Source organism: Bos taurus, chromosome 20 (assembly GCF_002263795.3).
Source record: "Bos taurus isolate L1 Dominette 01449 registration number 42190680 breed Hereford chromosome 20, ARS-UCD2.0, whole genome shotgun sequence".
In the NCBI taxonomy this organism is placed as follows: domain Eukaryota; kingdom Metazoa; phylum Chordata; class Mammalia; order Artiodactyla; family Bovidae; genus Bos; species Bos taurus.
Window position 1 is genome coordinate 14,174,982 of NC_037347.1, and position 19,458 is coordinate 14,194,439.

A 19,458-nucleotide genomic window follows, 5' to 3' on the forward strand; every position below is an offset into this window, starting at 1 on the left:
AAAACTATGTACTTACATTTGAGAAAAGCATGTATAACAATAGATTAATATGTACGATAGACTCCTCAGTTACAGAAACTTAATGAGTAACCTTTATTGCATATCTCTTGGTCTCTATATAGCAATCACCTTGTCTCTGACGGATGATGCCATTTATTTTGACCTGAAACCTGCCCTCTAGCCCATTTATTACTGCTTATATGATAGTACGTACTTTCAGTATATTATTCACCATCAAGGGATGTATAAATGTATGATACTTCACAAATTATGTCTGTTATGGTTCACAGTTGATCAGTATGTACTCTCTCATTGATGTACAATTTATTTGATTCCAGAGATTTACTGAGCAGCTGCTATATTTACCAAATATATAATGTATTATGGATACATTGATAATGAAAACAGTCTTCTCTTTTGAAGGAACATGTCTTTTTATCACTGTCTCTTTTCCTCTTTTCCTTGGTCAGTTTTCCAACTCTCGATTGTGTCAAGAACATCTTCTAACTCCCTCTTTTTTTTGTATTCTTTTTTTCTTTCATGATAATACTAAGACTTTTTTTTTTGTTTCCTCTGATTGTACAAAAACAGTGTTGAGTATGTACTGGCACTTTAGCTTGAATCTAGGCAACCATACTAATAGTCATGTATTTGTTACCATCACTCCAGTTTCACTTAAAAATATCTTTGATGAAGCAGAAGAATTATTAATTTTATTAAATCATGACCCTTAAGTGCATGTCTTTTAACAAATCATCTGTTTCACAAAATGGGAAGTATGTAAACCTCCTTTTGCTTCATGTCTTGGTCTGTTGGTTGTTGTAATGAAAAGCGCTTGTGCAGTTGTTTGAGATGAACTAGCTGCTTTTTCCTGGAACACAATTTTTATTTAAAAGAACAAATGAAAAACTATGGGTGGTTAGCGGAAATTCACCTGAAAAATGAACAAAAGAGCTTACTATTCAAGGAAAACAACCAATCCTGTTTATTGCCAATGATAAAATTTGAACATTTTTGAGCGAAAATTCAAATTTAATAAAAGTTCTGTCACTGTGAGCCTGACAGCTTCCTAATACTTAAAGACTTTTCCAGTGCGATTGGTGATAATTGATGAAACAGGATACAAAGAGATCATTGATAACAGTTTCAGAATCTGCATTGCAACTAAACTTTTTAAGAAATTTCTAGTTGTCAAGTTTTATTGTAGAATCAAAAAACACTACCATTATCTGAAAGGACTAATGAAAATACTCTTTCCTTTTCTAACTATATGTTAATGTAAGGCCAAATTTTCATCATATACTTCACCAAACCAAAAGACTACAATAGATTGAATGAAGAATCAAATATGTGAATCCAGTTGTCTTCTAATAAGCCAAATACTAAAGAGATTAACAAAAATATAATTAAAAAATGCTATTATTCTCTGTGACATTCTTCTGTTTTAGAAGATTTTTAAAATTAAAGTGGTTATTTATGTTAGCATGTATTGAGTTATTAATGAATCTAATCATTTAATTATTAAAATGAATTAATAACTTTAAAATTTTTCTCAGTTTTAATTTTTATTATAATAAATATCACTACACACAACCTCATAAACAAAAGGTCTTTGGGGTCATTGATAATTTTAAGAGTGTAAAGGATACCAAAAATTTAAGAAGCTGTTGTAGAGATATTCTTACATATGTGACCAGGATATTTAAGAATCCTCATAGCAGCATTGTCCATAGTAGCCCCATATCAGGAACTACAGCAAATTCTTCATCACTGAATGGATAATTAAATGGTGTATTTACAGTGGAAATCTATATAGCAGTGAAAATGAATGGTGTGTGTAGCTAGACAGCTCAGCCGAGATGATGCTTTCTAACAGATTGTTGAATAAAAGAAGCAAGTTATAAAAGAATATGTGCACTGTGATTCCACTTGTATAGATTTCAAAGCCAGGCAAAGTTAACATATATTGTTTAGAGTTGCATAGGGAATGATTACCCCAGAAGTCAGGATAGTGGTTCTCTCTCAGGGTAAAAAGAAGGATATAACTGTTAAGGTGAGTACAGGAGACAAGTTCTTATTATTCTGAAAATGTGTGTTTCTTAAATTCGGTGGAGATATCATGGATGTTTGCTTTATAATTTATGTATAATGTATGTTTTATTCCCTCATATCATATATTATGAACATAAGAGAATAAAATTAACTTCTCCAGAAAAATAAAACAACAAACAAGAAAATATGATTAAGAAATATGATAAGGGAGTTAATCTGACTGGTGACTAATTTCACATGCGTTGTATATATTGCCTGCTATAAAACTCAGAGTCAATAAACCATCACACCTTTACATTATTTTTAAACAAAGCTGAAGTTTATCTTGAAGCAGTTGTTATAAGAATAATTCATAAGACCTCTGTTTCTTGCGGTCTTATTCAAAATGACTTTATACTCAGTTTGGCTGGATGCAAGACTTTTCCTAGGCACTTTTCCTATTGTGCGCTTGTGTTAAATGTCACCATGGAGAAATCTGAGGTTAATCTGATTATTTTACTATTACAGGTAATTTGATCTTTTGCCCTGTGTTGCCCCAAATATATTTCATTTTTGATGTCCAGTAATTTTACTAGGATGTGATGTAGTGTGGATGCACCTGTGTCAGTTTTTCCTAGGATGTAGAATAATTCACATTTGATGAGATTTGAGCCATTTTTATTTCTTGAAAGTTTTCTTGTACTTTTAAATCACTTTTCTTAGTGTTTATTATTTTGATTCTTCTCTTTGGGAATAATAGTGATACATGTATTGGATTCTTTTACTTTGATCCTTTTAAACTCTGCTCTTTTTACTTCTGTGAGGAATATTTTTAGCAGTTGCCTGTTTTTCTTTTTGCTACCTCAGCATGGCCTTTTTCTTGTAATAGTTTTATTCTCCCCCTCCTCCATTTATTCCCTCTGACAGTTCATGTTTTCATCTCTTGTCTTACCATATCTTCCCTGATTACTTGTATCTCTATGTTGAATTCTTATTTTTCTGAAATGATGGCTTTGTTAAGTTTGGGTTCATATGTGTCCAATTTTTATCTTTTCTGTAGCAATATTTTTTTCTGCCAGATGTCCTTCATCTTCTCTTTGTACTTTCCTATTCTTTTTTTTCTTTTAAATATTTAATATATTTGTAGACACACTTCTTTTTTCCTTTTGAACCACACATCTTTGAATGAGTTTGATTTTTCTGGATGAACTACTTGTAGAAGGTTATGTTGCAGAGGGACCAGAGCTACTTTGTCAACAGAAATGTATTAATGATATACAGTGTTGCACGACTGAAATTCTTTAACCCTGTATTTTTTTTTTTTTTTTGATAACTACTGGCAAGATAGAATCTCTCTTTCACCTTTTCTCACTGATAGACTGATTCCTACAAATATGGTTTGACTTACTCCCCAGTCAGCCCCATCTACTCTTCTGACAACTAGAATAAGGGTGTATATTCCAACAGTTTGCACCCTTATTCCAGCTGTTTATAAGAAAGTATTGTTGGTTCTGTCCCTCAGGTTGTTGCACTTAACTTTGGAGAACATGCTCTACTCGTTTTAGCTTAGATCAATTATTACTGTCCCCTCTGCGTGTCTTTCTTCATTGCTGTTTGATTTTTCTGTCTTTAGTCATCCTTCCACATACATTATGTCATGGTGGTTTATGGTTTTACAAGTTTTCTACTTTTCATTGAATGTGGAGTTTATGTTTCTTTTTTCCCATTTTTTTATTGCTTTTGAGTGATATATTAGAGGAAAAGGGAAAACTTTTTACTCGCAGTGTAGAAATAAGTGTCCTTTAAACTTTTGAGATACAATCAGAAGTACTAAGATATGAGAAAGGAAATTCCTAGTCTTTCATTTGTATCGCCTGGGGGAGGTTGAGCTGAAAATGTTCATCAAACAATTTATTTCCTGGGAAAGAAAGGAAGCAAAAAGCCTACTTTTTTTAAATAGATTTTGTACTTAATTTTCTGAAAAGTTAAGAATAATAATTTTGGAGTACTTTGGTTTCAGGATTACTTGTCAGTTCAGTCACTCAGTCATGTCCAACTCTTTGCGACCCCATGAATCGCAGCACACCAGGCCTCCCTGTCCATCACCATCTCCCGGAGTTCACTCAAACTCACGTCCGTTGAGTCGGTGATGCCATCCAGCCATCTCATCCTCTGTCGTCCCCTTTTCCTCCTGCCCCCAATCCCTCCCAGCATCAAGATTACTTAGCTTAGCTTTCCATAATTGGCTATGCTATCCTTGTTATTAGTCACTAAGTCGTGTGACTCTTTGCAACCCTATGGCCTGTAGCCCACCAGCCTCCTCTGTCTGTGGAATTTCCTAGGCAAGAACACTGGAGTGGGTTTCTGTTTCCTAACGATGTTATCCTAATCAAGTACAAGCCTCTATCATTGGATTGGCGATTTGTTTTTGCCTTACTTATCAGCCAGTAAGTTAGCTTATTACTGTTGTATGGATGCTAGCAAAAGGCATGAGTTTCTGGATCAGGCACTTAAGCACAGCAAGTAGTATAAGCATTAGCATATTTATTTTGTTTCCTTTTGGAAGGAACCCAAAATCACACATGGGCAGCACAGTATGGCCTCAGATAAATGCCACACAAGTAGTGGGTTTATATCAAAACTGAGAAACAGTGAGCTTGGGGAATCTAATACTTTTATGTGAGCTAAGTTGCTTCAGTCATGTCCAACTCTTTGCAACCCTATGGACTGTAGCCAGGCTCCTCTGTCCTTGGGATTCTCCAGGCAAGAAAATACTGGAGTAGGTTGCCATTTCTTTCTCCAGGGGATCTTCCCAACCCAGGGATTAAACCTGAGTCTCTTGTCTCCTACACTGGCAGACAGGTTCTTTACCACTAGGGCCACCTGGGAAGCCCAATACTTTTATGACAAGTAATAAGTAAACCTGCTATTTGTCCAGGGAGATGTACCTCATTTCTCAAAGTTATTCTGAGGAATGTCCTGGGGCCTGGGTTAAGAACAAGCCTTGCAGACTTATCATACTCAACAAAATGTGGGAAATTACAAGAGCGTCTCTCTCATTTCTCTCTCTCTACCTCTATGTGTCTTTATCTCTCTCTGTCAAACAAATGACAATCATTACCTAATCTGAAGTATTTTATTAAACACATAAAACCAACCATGATAATGTTCTCTTCCTATCACTATTCTTTCAGTGGAGTGGGCACCAGGTTCACTAACTCTCCTTTTTTTTTTTTTTTAAATTATTATTTACCTCAAGAACACGGAGCTGAGTTTATTTTATATCTATTTATCTATCTTTCCTTAGATCTTGGCACATCATCATTATCAGTCCCAGCAAGAACCCTTCTTGTTTTAATATGTGTTGTGCTTAGTTACTCAGTTGTATCCAACTCTTTGCAACCCCATGGACTATAGCCTACCAGGCTCCTCTGTCCATGGGGATTCTAGGCAGGAATACTGAAGTGGGTTGCCATGCCCTCCTCTAGGGCATCTTTCCAACCCAGGAATCGAACCCATGTCTCTCACATTGCAGCTGGATTCTTAACCATCTGAGCCACGAAGGAAGCCCAAGAATACTGAAATGAGTAGCCTATCCTTTTTCCAGGGGAACTTCCCAACCCAGGAATCGAACTGGGGTCTCCTGTATTGCAGGCAGATTCTTTATCAGCTGAGCTACCAGGGAAGCCCTGTTTTAATATATGTAAATGTGTATTTCCGTATTCCCGTTTTCACTCCCATTTCTTCCCTCTTTCCTTTAATAAATTTGATACCTATATTTGGGCTCCCCAGGTGGCACTAGTGGTAAAGAACACCTCCCAGTGCAGGAAGCATAAAGGATGAGGGTTGGATCCCTGGGTCGGGAAGATACCCTGGAGAATGGAATGGCAACCTGCTCCAGTATTGTTGCCTGGAGAATCCCCATGGACAGAAGAGCCTGGTAGACTACGGTCCATGGGATCACAAACAGTCAGACATGACTGAAGTGACTTAGCATATTTGAAATCATCTGTATCCTTGCAAAATATTGCAGATTGTTTTATATATGTCTGTTTATTTTTTAACTTTTTAAGTTTGAAATGTTTGCAAAGTTATGGAGAAAATGATATAGTAGAAAGAGTTCCCATATGTCCTTGAGTCATATTTTTTAATTATTAATATTTTGCAACATTTCTTTCTCTTTTTGTATATGTACGTGTATTTTTTTCTGTACTATCTGAAAATAAGTTGAAGACATGCCCCTATCGCTAAATATTTCAGTACCTTTCCTAAGAAGAAAAAACAATCTCTTACATAACCACAGTATGATTATCAAGTTAGTTTTAACATTTATACACTATTATTATCTGATATGTAATCCATATTCAAATTTCCTCAGTTGTCTCAGCAGTGCTTTTTTTAACCTTTCCCTCTTCCAGTCTAGTTTCTGTTGCATTTGCTCATGTCTCTTTAGTCTTTAACTCTCTGAACAGTTCCTTGGCCTTTCTTTGTTATTTGATAATATGTATGTAATTTTTGTTTGTATGATATACTGGTATAGACCTTGTTCCTTTGCTCAATTTTTCAGTGTTTCTAAGATCCACCTATATTTATGTGTAGACGTCTATCTTGTTTGTTACTTCCAACTTCTGCTTAGTTTTCAGTTTACTTATCCATTCCCCAGTGACAAGCACCTATATTGTCTTCAACTCCTTGCTATTGTAAATAGTTCTGTCACTAACATCCTCATACATGTTCCTTTTAGGAATATTTCTGGAATATCTCTCTAAGAATAGAATTGCTGGGTCTTAATGTTTCTTCTATTTAATCAAAGTACTGCTGAATTGCCCTATGGAACAGCTGCCCTACCACACTTTAACTGTTCTATACTAAGATCTCAGTTTCTCTATACCATTGCAATATTTAGTCCTAGGTAACATTCTCATTTTTGCTAATATAATGGTTTAAAGTTTGCTCTCATTATTTTCTCTAATTACTAATGAATTTCATTTCTTTTGCCAAACTCCTCATTGATAGAGTTTCTTCAGGAAGGAACTTTTCTGTAATACACACACACATACACACACCACAGGCGCTTGCACACACACACACACACACACACACACACACACACACACTCCAGCCTGGTCAATGTACTAGAGGGATATTTTGAAGCTGATGTCATGAATGGCAATTGTAAAGTCCCATTTCACTTTGTGTCACTGTCAGTAAACCAGTTGACATTAGTCATATCATTTCTCGGATTTCTTACATTTTAAATATAATTTGTAAAAGTATACATTCTCCTAGACAACTGAAACCAAGATCCTTAAGACAGCTATCTGCACCTGACCCTGAAACTATGAAGACTGTGTAGAAATAGAATTTAAGATTTACTTCTTCAGATACTTGAATTCATCAATTTTCAAATCTTTTCCCTTATTTACTTCTGAATTTTTAAAAACTATGTACCCTATTGGTTATTTTTCAGTGGGTGTCCAAAATTTGTTATGTCTAACTAATTGCAAAGGATAGAATTTCTAGAGTACTGCAAAAATTACTATGTAAAAAGTTAAAACCTCCTTAAATATACCTGATTGAATCTAAATGCCATAGCAATTTGGTAACTATCATTGTGCATTTTGAAAATACACTAATAGGTTCTTCTGGTTTTTGTTTCTTATTCTTACAATGTTGTATTGGTTTCTGTCATATAGCAACATGCATTAGCCATAGTTATACATACATCCTCTCCCTCCCTGGCCTTCCTCCCCTCCCTCCATCACATCCCTCCAGGTCATCATGGAGCACCAGACTGGGCTCCCTGTGCTGCACAACAACTTCTCACAGGCCATCCATCTTACACCTGATAGTGTGCATATGTTGATGCCACTTTCTCCATTCCTCTCACACTCCCTGTCCCCGACTGTGTCCACAAGGCCATTCTCTACATCTGTGTCTCCATTCCTTCCCTGCAAATCGGTTCAACAGTGCCATTTTCTAGATTTCATATATATGCATTAATATACTATTTGTGTTTTTCTCTTTCTGACTTACTTTATTTAACAGGCTCTAGGTTCATCCACTTCACTAGAACTTACTCAAAGTCATTCTTTTTTATGGCTAAGAAATATTCTATTGTGTATGTGTACCACAGCTTCTTTATCCATTTGGTTCTTCTTTTATAGTCAAATTTACATCTTTTTTTCCCCTTCGTTAGCTCAGCATTTCTGCTGCTCCTTTCCCTCCCAGTATATCATTCCTAATGCATATTTTAATATTTCTTAATATTTTTTAAAAACATGTTTTTATGCTTAAAAGTATTTCAATTATATAAAATATCTCTACAACAAAAAATTTAAGTTACAATTACATTTTTAAAATTTCCTGTGATCATAAAAAATCTTTTTTCTGGATTATGTGTTCAGTACATTACAATTATTAATAACTGATTAGAAGAATATGTATATATTATGAATTTTAATAAATAGTTAAATATAAAAATAAAGTTTATCTTAGAAAATATATCTTTATTAGACTTGATCTTAGCCAAAAGACCAAGAAGTAATAGAAGATGTATCTTTCAATGTATATTTTCAATTACTGTATTTACCTCTGTACTGTTAGAGTAAGACAGGATTTCAGCACCAATTCAGCTTTTTTATTTTTTTTTCTATAGATGTGAATGTTGATAAAATTGGATCACATAAGTAGTTGAGATGAAGAGATTTTATTATAGAAATATCAGTCAGTTCTTTAAACTTCTTTTGAATTATTTGTTAACACATAAACTTGGGGCTCTATCATCAAAATTTTTAACAACCCATCAGCTGTTAATTTGATTATATCGTCCTATAAACTTGATGAAAGCAAGAAACTACATATGTTACTCAATCACTGAAATCATTCTTCTTAGTCCTGACACTGTTTCTAATTGTCTCTTTCCTTGACACCCATGTTTTTATACCCTGAGGCAATGAACTATTACAAAATTATGATGAGTGAAAGGTAAATTTTTCTGTTGTAAGGTGGGAGAAATATGATTTCAAAAGAAACTTTGCTTTCATAGAAAAGAATAAATAAGAAATTATGGAATCTTTAAAAAATTATTTTCTTAAGCCATCTGTGCCTGCATATACCTATCTTAACATAACTCAGGGATTTGTATGCTGCTGCTGCTAAACAGAAATGATATTTTTAAAGCTGTCATTATTCCAAAAAAAATCATATAGCATCAACCTTTGTGAGAAATATGGAGTATTAAGTTTATTGAATTATAAATTTACAGTAAGGAACTTTTTAATGTAAATCAATAGCTATAAATTTATATATGTTTTGACAAAATGTATATCTAATTCAACAAACAGTATACTCCATCATTATGTTCCTGGAAGAGGTTGGCTTGAGTGTGTTGATGTCAAACCCAAGACTAAGTATTAATATTCTTGGAAGGTTATTTGGTGGTTTAATTTAGGGCTCTCTATAATTCTGTTCTTTTGCTTACGTTAGTCCCTACACCTGAATAATTAGTTCCTCCTCCCTCGTCCCACCATATCTGTCTTAATGATAGCTCTTTTATATTATATTTGTGAATTCACCTTCCCATACATGTCTCAAATCTAATCCCTCTTCTCTGTCCCATGCCCTCATTCAGATCTACCTCATTTCTCAATTGGTTATCATCTTTTATCTGTGTTCCCTGGCTCCATTCTCTTTCCATTCCATTGTCTCCACCACAGAATTACTATAATAATTTTTCTAAAATTTGGATCAATTCCATATTCTCCTGCTTAGAAATTTTCAGTTGCTCTTACTGACAAATCTTTAAAGTCTGTGCACTTCCTAAAGTGTTGATACTTTCTTACATTTATTAGCTTGAGACTATCTGTTCTCAACTACTTTTCCAAATTTTTCTCCAGCAACTATTCTTAATTGTTTCTTACTTGTGTCACACAAATTACTTATTTCCTTGAACAGATATAATGGTGCACTTACTAGAATGTCACAGTGGACACAACAAGGGTATTTTTTAGTGATTTCACCTAAACTTCTGGCTACTTGTGATGAAAGACTTAACTTTATTCATATGCAGTGATCCTTTACAGAAAAATTTTATAATTTATCATTGAGATATGTTTTTAGATCACAGTGATAGCACTCAGCATGGCTATTGGACACAGGAAAAAAATGGCAAAGTAAAGCTTTAAAAAATCAGAGAGGCCATGGTAAAGAATAGACTATATTCATAATCCTTAAATGTATCAAGATTTTTCAAAAGGTGGTTTGAAAGCACATACACACACAAACATAAATTACAAAATGTATTGAATTCTCCTTTATACATATTAATAAGAAAAAGAGTTTTTATGTTTGGCCTATAACGTAAAACTCTATGGATAATAACTATCTTTTTATAATTCCGTTTTGGACTCAGCATTATGAAATAGCTTGAACTCTAGCAGGTATTAGGTAGGTTCTACTAACAATTTCAACACTTAGTAACTGTATGATTTTTATGGGTCAATTATACATCCACTGTCTGTTCAAGGAGAGACTATATCATATGAGATAACATTTGAGAGTATATTATAAATTTAAACAGATTTAAAAACACATTGTATCATTGAATTATTCCTTAATCTCTTTACATTAATCCTATATTTCCTTAGAGAATCTAGTCTATCTTGATAGAAGCCATATGTTGATAGGGCTAATAAATGATCCAATAAGGAAAAAAAACATATTGAGGGTTTGTTTTATTTATTTTTTTCTAATTTTTTTCTTTTATGTTTCTTATGTTTCTTCTTTGTCAAAACAGTTTTGGTATGAACCATGATGGAATTGGAAATTCTTGTGGGACAAAAGGTCATGAAGCAGCAAAACTTATGGCAGCTCACATTACTGCAAATACCAATCCCTTTTCCTGGTCTGCCTGCAGTCGAGACTATATCACCAGCTTTCTAGAGTAAGTAATCCTCTGGAGAGTGATGATGAATTGCTCCAGAAGTAAGCCATTGATAGAAGCCTAATATGTAGTGCTTCAAACTGCATAATGAGTAACTTTTATAGGTCCCAGTGATACTTCAGACTGTTCCCCAAATACTTTAATATATCACTCTGGCAAATTTTTAATTTTTTCTTTGTACTCAAATAGAACACAGACTAAATTAGGGGGACACAAACAGATTAAGGAACTGGAGTAAGACTGTAAAAGGGGTTGATGATATGAGTTAGAAATGTTAAACAAATGGGAAGGAATGTCAGAAAGAATTTAGATTTACATAATTTAGTAATGCATAATCCAAGCCTTAATCCAGTGATTACATATTTCATTTTGTTGGTTAAAAAAAAAACAACTGAGTTCTGTAGAAATGCCAAAGTATCTAATAGTAACAAACAACAACAACAAAAAACCAAACACCCAGGAAATGAAAATAAGAAAATGAAAATTTGTCTTTGAAAATGTATTAAATGACTCATCTTTTCTCCAGTTTGAGAACTCCTTTGCTGGTCCTTTAACGTATATTCTAAGAGTCCAGTTATTTAAATTTGAAGACTATAAATTAGGTGTAACTATGTTGAGGAAAGCAGATGTTTTTCCATATTTCACCTGCATAGAACTTTAAGATTAGCCTTTGGAAACTGTTAGACTTAGGTCTCACTCTCTAACAGTGTGACCTTGGTCATTCATGTTTGTTACTTAAACTTCTAATATTCAGTGACTTCATTTATTGAATAAATTTAGGTAATGATACACATATCATCAAGTTGTTATGTAAATAATTATGCATAACACTATAATGTATATAAAGCACTTAATAGACATTCATGATGTGGTATATTAAATAATATCGAGGTTTTAAGCACTGTTTTTCTATCATTACCTTTAACTGTTTTCTGCCATTTTTTTCTGATGAGGAGTGGTTAAGTATTCTGAAAAAGTTGGTCATACACAAAGTATAGGAGAGCAACAGAAATTTTTTGTTTAAAGTTCACCTTAACATGATCATAGTGTAACATTTTAGAAATTTGGAGGGAGACCTGGGTTTGATCCCTGGATCGGGAAGATCACCTAGGGAAGGGAATGGCTATCCACTCCAGTATTCTTACCTGGAAAATTCCATGGACAGAGGAGCCTGGCAAGCTACAGTCCATGGGTTGCAAAGAGTTAGACACAACTGAGTGACCAACATTTTCTTTTAACACTATGTAGGGTAACATTACTTATTAAGATTTTGGTTCATATCTGCTAAGAACCAGATTATATTCTTAAAACTTATAATTGCATATTTTTAAAAGCCCCAGACAAGAGATTTTATTAATAAATTACCGAGAGCAATGCTTTGCTCAAAGATCAAAAGACAAGTGTTTAAAATGGACTCTTTTGAATTAATGTGATAATGAAATTGAAGGAATTGGAAGTATTTTTAGAAGGTAGCTCTTCTGAATAGCTATACTATAACCTAACAATTTTTAATCTTTGTAATAGATAAATTATATTACTTGCCTTGTGCCAAAACTTGGTGAAGGAGCACAGAAAATTTGACATCTTTTTGTAGTTTTTTAACACAAAGCACTAGCAATATCATTTTCTGAGATGTTTTAATAAGACCATATAACCTAAATTTTAAGCACTGTTGAAGATCTACTCTGTCTAGAAATCAAGCCAGATCTGGAAACTCTCCCTTGACTTGGCTCACGTTTTTATAATGGAATCTTAGTGTCTATCTCCAGAAAGACAAAGTGTATGAATGCTCAGTATTCCTGTGCATTTTTGCATTTCCTCTGCTTGTTTTTTGTTTTTTTTTTCCTTCCCCAAGTACATCATTTCTCATTCCTCTGTCTTGTTTCTGTTGTACAGCCCATTTGCTAGGAATATCTCTTTATACTAAATACAAGGACTGGTTTTGATCTCTTGCCAGACCCTGTGTAGTTAAAACTGTATTAAGGCTGTTAAAACATTCCAAAAGGGAATCCCTAAATTGCTGATAAAATACAGTTAAGAAATCACCACTGGTTTGAGGAGAGATGTAAAATTATTGCTAGTTGCAATAAATCATTCCACTGAATTAATTGAAAGAATTAATCCAAAAACCATTATGTAAGCCTTATTACCTCTTTGCATTTTCTATGTGTAAGCATAATTAGTGTTGACAGGGTTCTAGTGGGTTTATTATCCTGTATTTTATAAAAATATTTCTGTTGCATCCTCATGGGAATGCTCACAAAGTTAAAGGCATTAGTAAAAGATAGTTGTGAAAGACAATGGGTAGGGATTTGGGGAGAAGTTGGCATCTCTTCCGCCTCTCTTTAACAGTAAACTAAACAACTCTGATTGTAATCTGACCAAGCAATAAAGGTTTTTTAAACACAAGGCCCTTTAAAAAGGTCAGTTCACTGGAGCACAAAGATACAATAGTAACTTTCTTGAATTTCTTTGTTCCTCTTTATTAATGCAGGGGACTTAATTGCTTTAACAGCTTTGTGTGATATTTTTAAAAATCCAGTGATATTTTGATTAGGGATTGAGGTTACATTTATGTTTTATAGTTGGCTCAAAAAGACTCATAACATTTTATTTTAGTTTCTCTTCTCAAGAAAAAGAAATCTTGAAAGATGAATTGTTTAGGAATTGCAGCCCTGCCAACAGAATGCATACTTTTCTCTACTTAGTGACTATATAGGCCAAAGATGATGGTGGATTTTAACAATAAGCTTTCTATGATTTATAGAGATTCACTATTCACTATGTTCAACTGAAAGCAATTCCATGGCCTTTAAATGCCAATAGAGTAAAAAAGTCTCTCGTGTCATTCTGAAACACTAGGTGCTATTGATCAATCAGGAGATGGTGTTTACCAACTCCCAATATTTTTTTTCAGATTTCTTAAACTCGGTGATTCAATAAGTGGTTCATGAATCGCCCAGAAGCCGTCCTGATTAAATAATAAAGAACCCATTACCGTTAAAATGGACGTGTTATGCCAGCTTCTGATGTTTTCGACGACGGCTTTGCAGGTAGTGTCCTTCCTATCTGCCTGCGGGACTTATTTATTTATTTATTCATTTATTTATTTATTTAGAAACTAGAGAAGATGAACCTGGTATTATGGCTCACATTCATTGATGTCTATGGGCTAATTTACCAGGCAGTAGAAGGCAGCCAGAAGTAATTGAGGCCAGTTTTTCATACATTTTCCACCACTTAGTGGTAGTACAGAGTAATTTCCTATAGTCCTCAAAAATCCTGGGGCCTCTGTGAATCAACTCTTGCTCTATTTAAATTAAAGTCTGTTATATTGTTTGAACTGTCAGAGATCCGTAGCAAAATTTCCTACAGTTCCAAATTAAATATTTTCACAGAAAAGATGGAAGCTGAAAAAAAGAGAAGCAATATTATGGTTGAAGATGAACTAGAAAGAAAGGTAGAGCTGCAAGAGAAGTGATATAAGATGAACAGGACAAGTAAGGCACTTAACAATTCTTCTAGAGCAATTACTTTTGAATGTCACTATCAGTAGTCTATTAGACAGAAAACAACTTTTATAGATGGGACCTCTTTTTTATGTGGAGCCAAAAAACAGCTTAGCAAAACAAATTTCTCCTCCTTCCATTTATCTGACATATTTTGGGGACTTCACTCTAACCCATAAATATCTTTGATAAGTCATAATTACATATGGAGAAAAAGAGCATAACTTAGTAAACATGATTAGCATAGTGTTTGCATATTGGAAGCCTCAAGTTCAGTTGTATTCAAGTATCCTAGTCCTATAGAGGGCAAGAGATAAAGGTCTTAGAGTAATTCATTTTAAAGGTAATATATTGTTAGTTTTGTGAAGATTGGTAGAGCAGTTTATGAAAATGTAGTAGGTAAGACACTTGACTTGCCATAGATGAGACACCTAATTCATTTTTGCTTAATTTACGTGTGTTAGCACAACTTTATAGGAAAAGGTAGATGTTATATTATCTGTTAACTTTTTGTTGTTGTTGTTAAGAAACTGTTAAGATATAATCAGGGTTATATTGAAAGATCTATTTCTTAGATTAACCCACTATTATAGGCTGAAGATCTGTACTTTATAGTGTAATTGTTTAACTGAAAAATAAATCTAAAATTACAATTATGTTTTCATGTGTTCTGGAAACAAAGCCAAAACACCATATTTTACATAAGAATCTGTACATTTTAATTGAAGACACAAATCTGGTTCATGTTCCTATATTCAAAGCTAATTTTTGAACTCTGTAAATAAGACTTCTCTAAATTAGAAGTGGAATACATAAAATATGACTTTGCTCTCATTCTGTAAGGATTTCTGGAACTGTAAATATACTTTGATTTACTAAGAGTTTCATAATTAGGGAAAAAGCATGTTCTCAAACTAATACATATTTTTTGCCTTGTCTTAGAAGCATAAACAAAAGTGGAGTGTATTAGTTCAATAATTACCTATATTGCTATAGATATTAACCAGGATTAGACTTTTAGTTGTGAAATATGTGCTGCTAGGGAACTAATCATACTTCTGCTTTTATGGAGTATACAGTTTTTCTCAGGACAAGTATATCTTGTCCCAAGCAATAGTAAGTTGTAAGAACATCTTATAGGTGGAACATACAATGTTCTTCATTTCATTTATTAGTGAGTGAGGTTTATGTTTTCTGAATGAAAAAATTCACATATGACACTAGGGCACAAGCTCATTATGCTTAAAAGTGGCATTTTATGAGAAAATTCAAGAAAATTTATATATAATATTACTACTATTAATTTTAAAATAGCATAAATAACAGGCTCAGTATCATAAGAATATATGATTATATTGATTAATTGTAAGCTTAGATTAGTAAAAATTACTCATAGCTTCTTTTTGTTAAAACAACTATAAAATATATGTAATTAACTCATATCTAATATTTTTAAGAAAATCATTTATACCAGAAGACAATACAAAATGATTTATGTCAGCATAATTTGCAATTTCTAGAAATTAGAAATAATTTAAACACTTGTTAATAGAAGTGACATAGTCTTAAATGGAATATCAAAGAACAATATAAATGAATAGCTTACAATTGCACAGCTCAACATGGATGTGTCTCACATTCATAGTATTGAGCAGAAGGATAAATTCATAAAAGAAAACCTACAAAATGACTCCTTTTATGTAGAATTCAAGAACTGTCAGATGAATAAATTGAGAGATGAATAATTACTGACAACACCAAAGAAATTATTATTTTAAAAATCAGGCAAAAATAATTATTTTAAAAATCATTAATTGCATCCTCTTCCCTGTAGATTCAGATTTTATACCTTTTATTTATTTGGAGAATGAAAATGTAATATGTGGGCATTAGAAATTTGAATTACACAGAAAAAAATCATTAATTCTTTGGGAGACAAAGAGAGTTGTGATTGAGCACTTGGAAATTTCCTAAGGGGACAAAAACAAAGAAAACACTTCTTAGAGTTAAATGTACATCTCTCAGGTTCATGTCCTCTATCTTCTTTCTATACTTATATCTGTGATATTTCATAATGGCAATTGATGGCACAGAGGCATGAAAATATCCAGAATAATTATCTTCTAAGGGCTTCCCGGGTGGCTCAGGGCTAAAGAATTTGTCTGCCAGTGCAAGAGATGCAGGCACAATCCCTGGGAAAGATCCCTGGAAGAAGGAAATGGCAACCCACTCCAGTAATCTTGCCTGTGAAATCCAGTGGACAGAGGAGCCTGGCAGGCTGCAGGGTCTCTTAAGAGTCAGACACAGCTTGAGCGACTAAAGAGTTAATTAATACCTACTGTTTATAGGTTTAACTTACTTGAAAATAACCAAAAAGTAACAGACAGATTTTAGTAACATCATGTAAAAACTGTTTTTGTAGCTTAACCCTAAGTTAAGAATTAAAGTATGAAGACTATCTTACCCCTCAAATACTTCAGTCAAGGTTTTACTGTATATAATATTTATCATTACTAGAAGGAAAATATGTGGTACATTTTCTACCCAAAATGCAGAAATAGTTTAAATCAAGCTTGCAGATATCCTACACTTGCTATCCTAGAGCCAATACTAGTAGGTAAAACACTAAACTTGCAAGCATTGATATTTTGTACAACTATAGCCAAATCCATTTTAAAAGATTTTTGTTGATGCTGTATTCCTAAATACATGTTTATTATTTAAAAGTCTGTTATTTTTTTCACTTGTATTTTATATGGTGTTTCTTCTACAAAAAAAAAAAATATATATATATATATATAGGAAAGAGATGACACATGTCTAGATGACTAACTAGACCACATCAATACAAAGCAATTGAAACACAAATCACTTTTGGGGTAGACTTTCTCAGAAAGATTTTCCCACAGGGGACCACACTACATGGCATTCTTCATTGTCTGGAGGCTCCTGTAACAGTCATCTGATTTGGTAGTTTTTAAAGAATGCCAACCAGGATTGAAAGTGAAAAGAAAAAGTGAAAGTCACTCAGTCGTGTCCGACTGTTTGTGACCTCATGGACTCCAGGTAGGAATACTGGAGTGGGTAGCCTTTCCCTTCTCCAGGGGATCTTTCCAACCCAGGGATTGAACCGGGGTTTCCTGCAGGCGGATTCTTTACCAGCTGAGCTACTAGGAAAGCCCACCAACCATGATTTGTAGACCATTAATACCTGGGAACAAGAACTTTAAATGAAGTAATTATTGTTTCTTCCTAGGTTAATCCAGTTCTGTTAGCTATCAGGAAAGAATTTTTTTCCACGTTTTATTTTTTTCCTCAGGTTATCCTGTTTGTAAATGTTTGGGGGGTCCACATACTTCTTTCTCTTAAGTTTTTAGGTTAATTAAAAATAATTATGTATACTATTTTTTTAATGGATTTTGAGTTGGTGCCACTTAAGTGAATATATCTTATACTTTCCTTGTTATGCTATTGGCAAATATTTAATATCTGTAGGATCCTGTACTTAAGTCAGTGTTTAAAAATTTTCCATTAATTTATATAGAACTTAGCTTGATATTTTATTTTTATTACATATTTAGCTCCTTTCAGAGAGACTTTTATAGTTTGTTGTAGATAGAGATGAAATTTATATTTTAGGAAAAAATTAGGAAATAAAACTACTAATGGAATTACCTCATAAATTCTTCTTTTGTTATACTTTCACATTGACCTCTTTATCATTAACCTTAATATAAATTTTGAATTTACTAGTAGAATTTTATTTGGCTAAAATTTGCATACTCATGTGAAGCTATTTTATATAATAAAAAGAACTTACTATTTTTAAAATTCATCTGGAAATGGTCTTTCTTAGTGTATGTCAATTTCTAAAAGCATTGTGAACAGAAAATAAAAAGCATTCTGTCATAAAATATGGATAGCTGGGTGAAAAAATTTCTCTATTAGTTAGACACCTAGAGCAGTGACAAATGAAACGATTATAATAGCCAATAATAACATCTATCTATTTGGTACTACATTTAATATTCCATCTAAATATCATTATTGTTTAAAAATTAATCAAAAAAGCAAAACAAAAAAAAAATTAACCAAGAGGCATAAATGAAAGAAAAAGGGGTCTTTGAATCTATCACCTTATGAATAGCATGGTTCAGTTTTTGGGAGTTATTTATTTGCTTCTATGCAAATATATATTAGTATATAACATTTACTTTCACATTATAAGAATGATAAAATTTGAAGTGAATATGAAGTTTATTATTATGCATGTTTTTTTCTTGCTTACCTATAAATGAAAATTTGTACTGTCCTAAATAATAGTTGAGGAACTTCTACTTGTAAAATTATTTTCCTTTGGCAAAGTGGATGGAAAAGATTTGGAAAAAAAAACAGAAGTGCTGGCACAATTGACAGGAATGTTGGAAAAAATTTTTAAATGTTGGCATAGGAATTCTTTAAAAATTCTAACTTATTCACATGTGAAATGAAAGTAAAAAAGCATCTGTCCTATTTTATGCACACTGACTAAATAAAAAGAACAATTATATTTAGCAAAGTATAAAGCTCTTTAAACTAAGATATTCTGTCTGACTTTTGGCGATCTTTATGTTATTTGTTCCACTGAATTAAATATTATGTTTGAATGAAGCATACTTTGAAAAGCAGAAATTATAGAGAAGAGAACATTCTCTTTTCCAATTCTGATGATCCTAGATGAAATATGAAATTTTTGAGAGACTAAACACTTTTAATATACTTGAGAAGAGAACTTTGGATCTTGGCCTCATCTGTCATTCAGCCCATTTGTTATTGAAATATTTCAAGAACCTTTGGACATGTTTTACCACACCATCTATTTGTTCTACCCAAGGTGGAAGTATATAGATTAGGTCTTTAAGGATCACAACCAGTTTTTTCCCCATATTTTGTTTTTGATTCCACTACCAGATATGGTTATGTTTTCACTGAAAA

At 33.0% G+C, this 19,458-nt stretch overlaps 1 protein-coding gene across 5 annotated transcripts in view; it reads left to right on the forward strand.

Annotated features, from left to right (window-relative positions):
* Window positions 1-19,458, forward strand: part of ADAMTS6 (ADAM metallopeptidase with thrombospondin type 1 motif 6) — a 429,734-nt gene that overhangs the window by 119,674 nt on the left and 290,602 nt on the right. For all 5 annotated transcript variants that reach the window (XR_009491879.1, XR_009491881.1, XR_009491880.1 and 2 more), the window contains exon 9: window positions 10,829-10,975. Coding sequence is in view for 1 of the 5 variants with exons in the window: in NM_001193016.1 (NP_001179945.1) it covers window positions 10,829-10,975 (147 nt within the window). In the remaining 4 variants the exon portion in view is untranslated. The remainder of the gene's footprint in view (window positions 1-10,828; window positions 10,976-19,458) is intronic.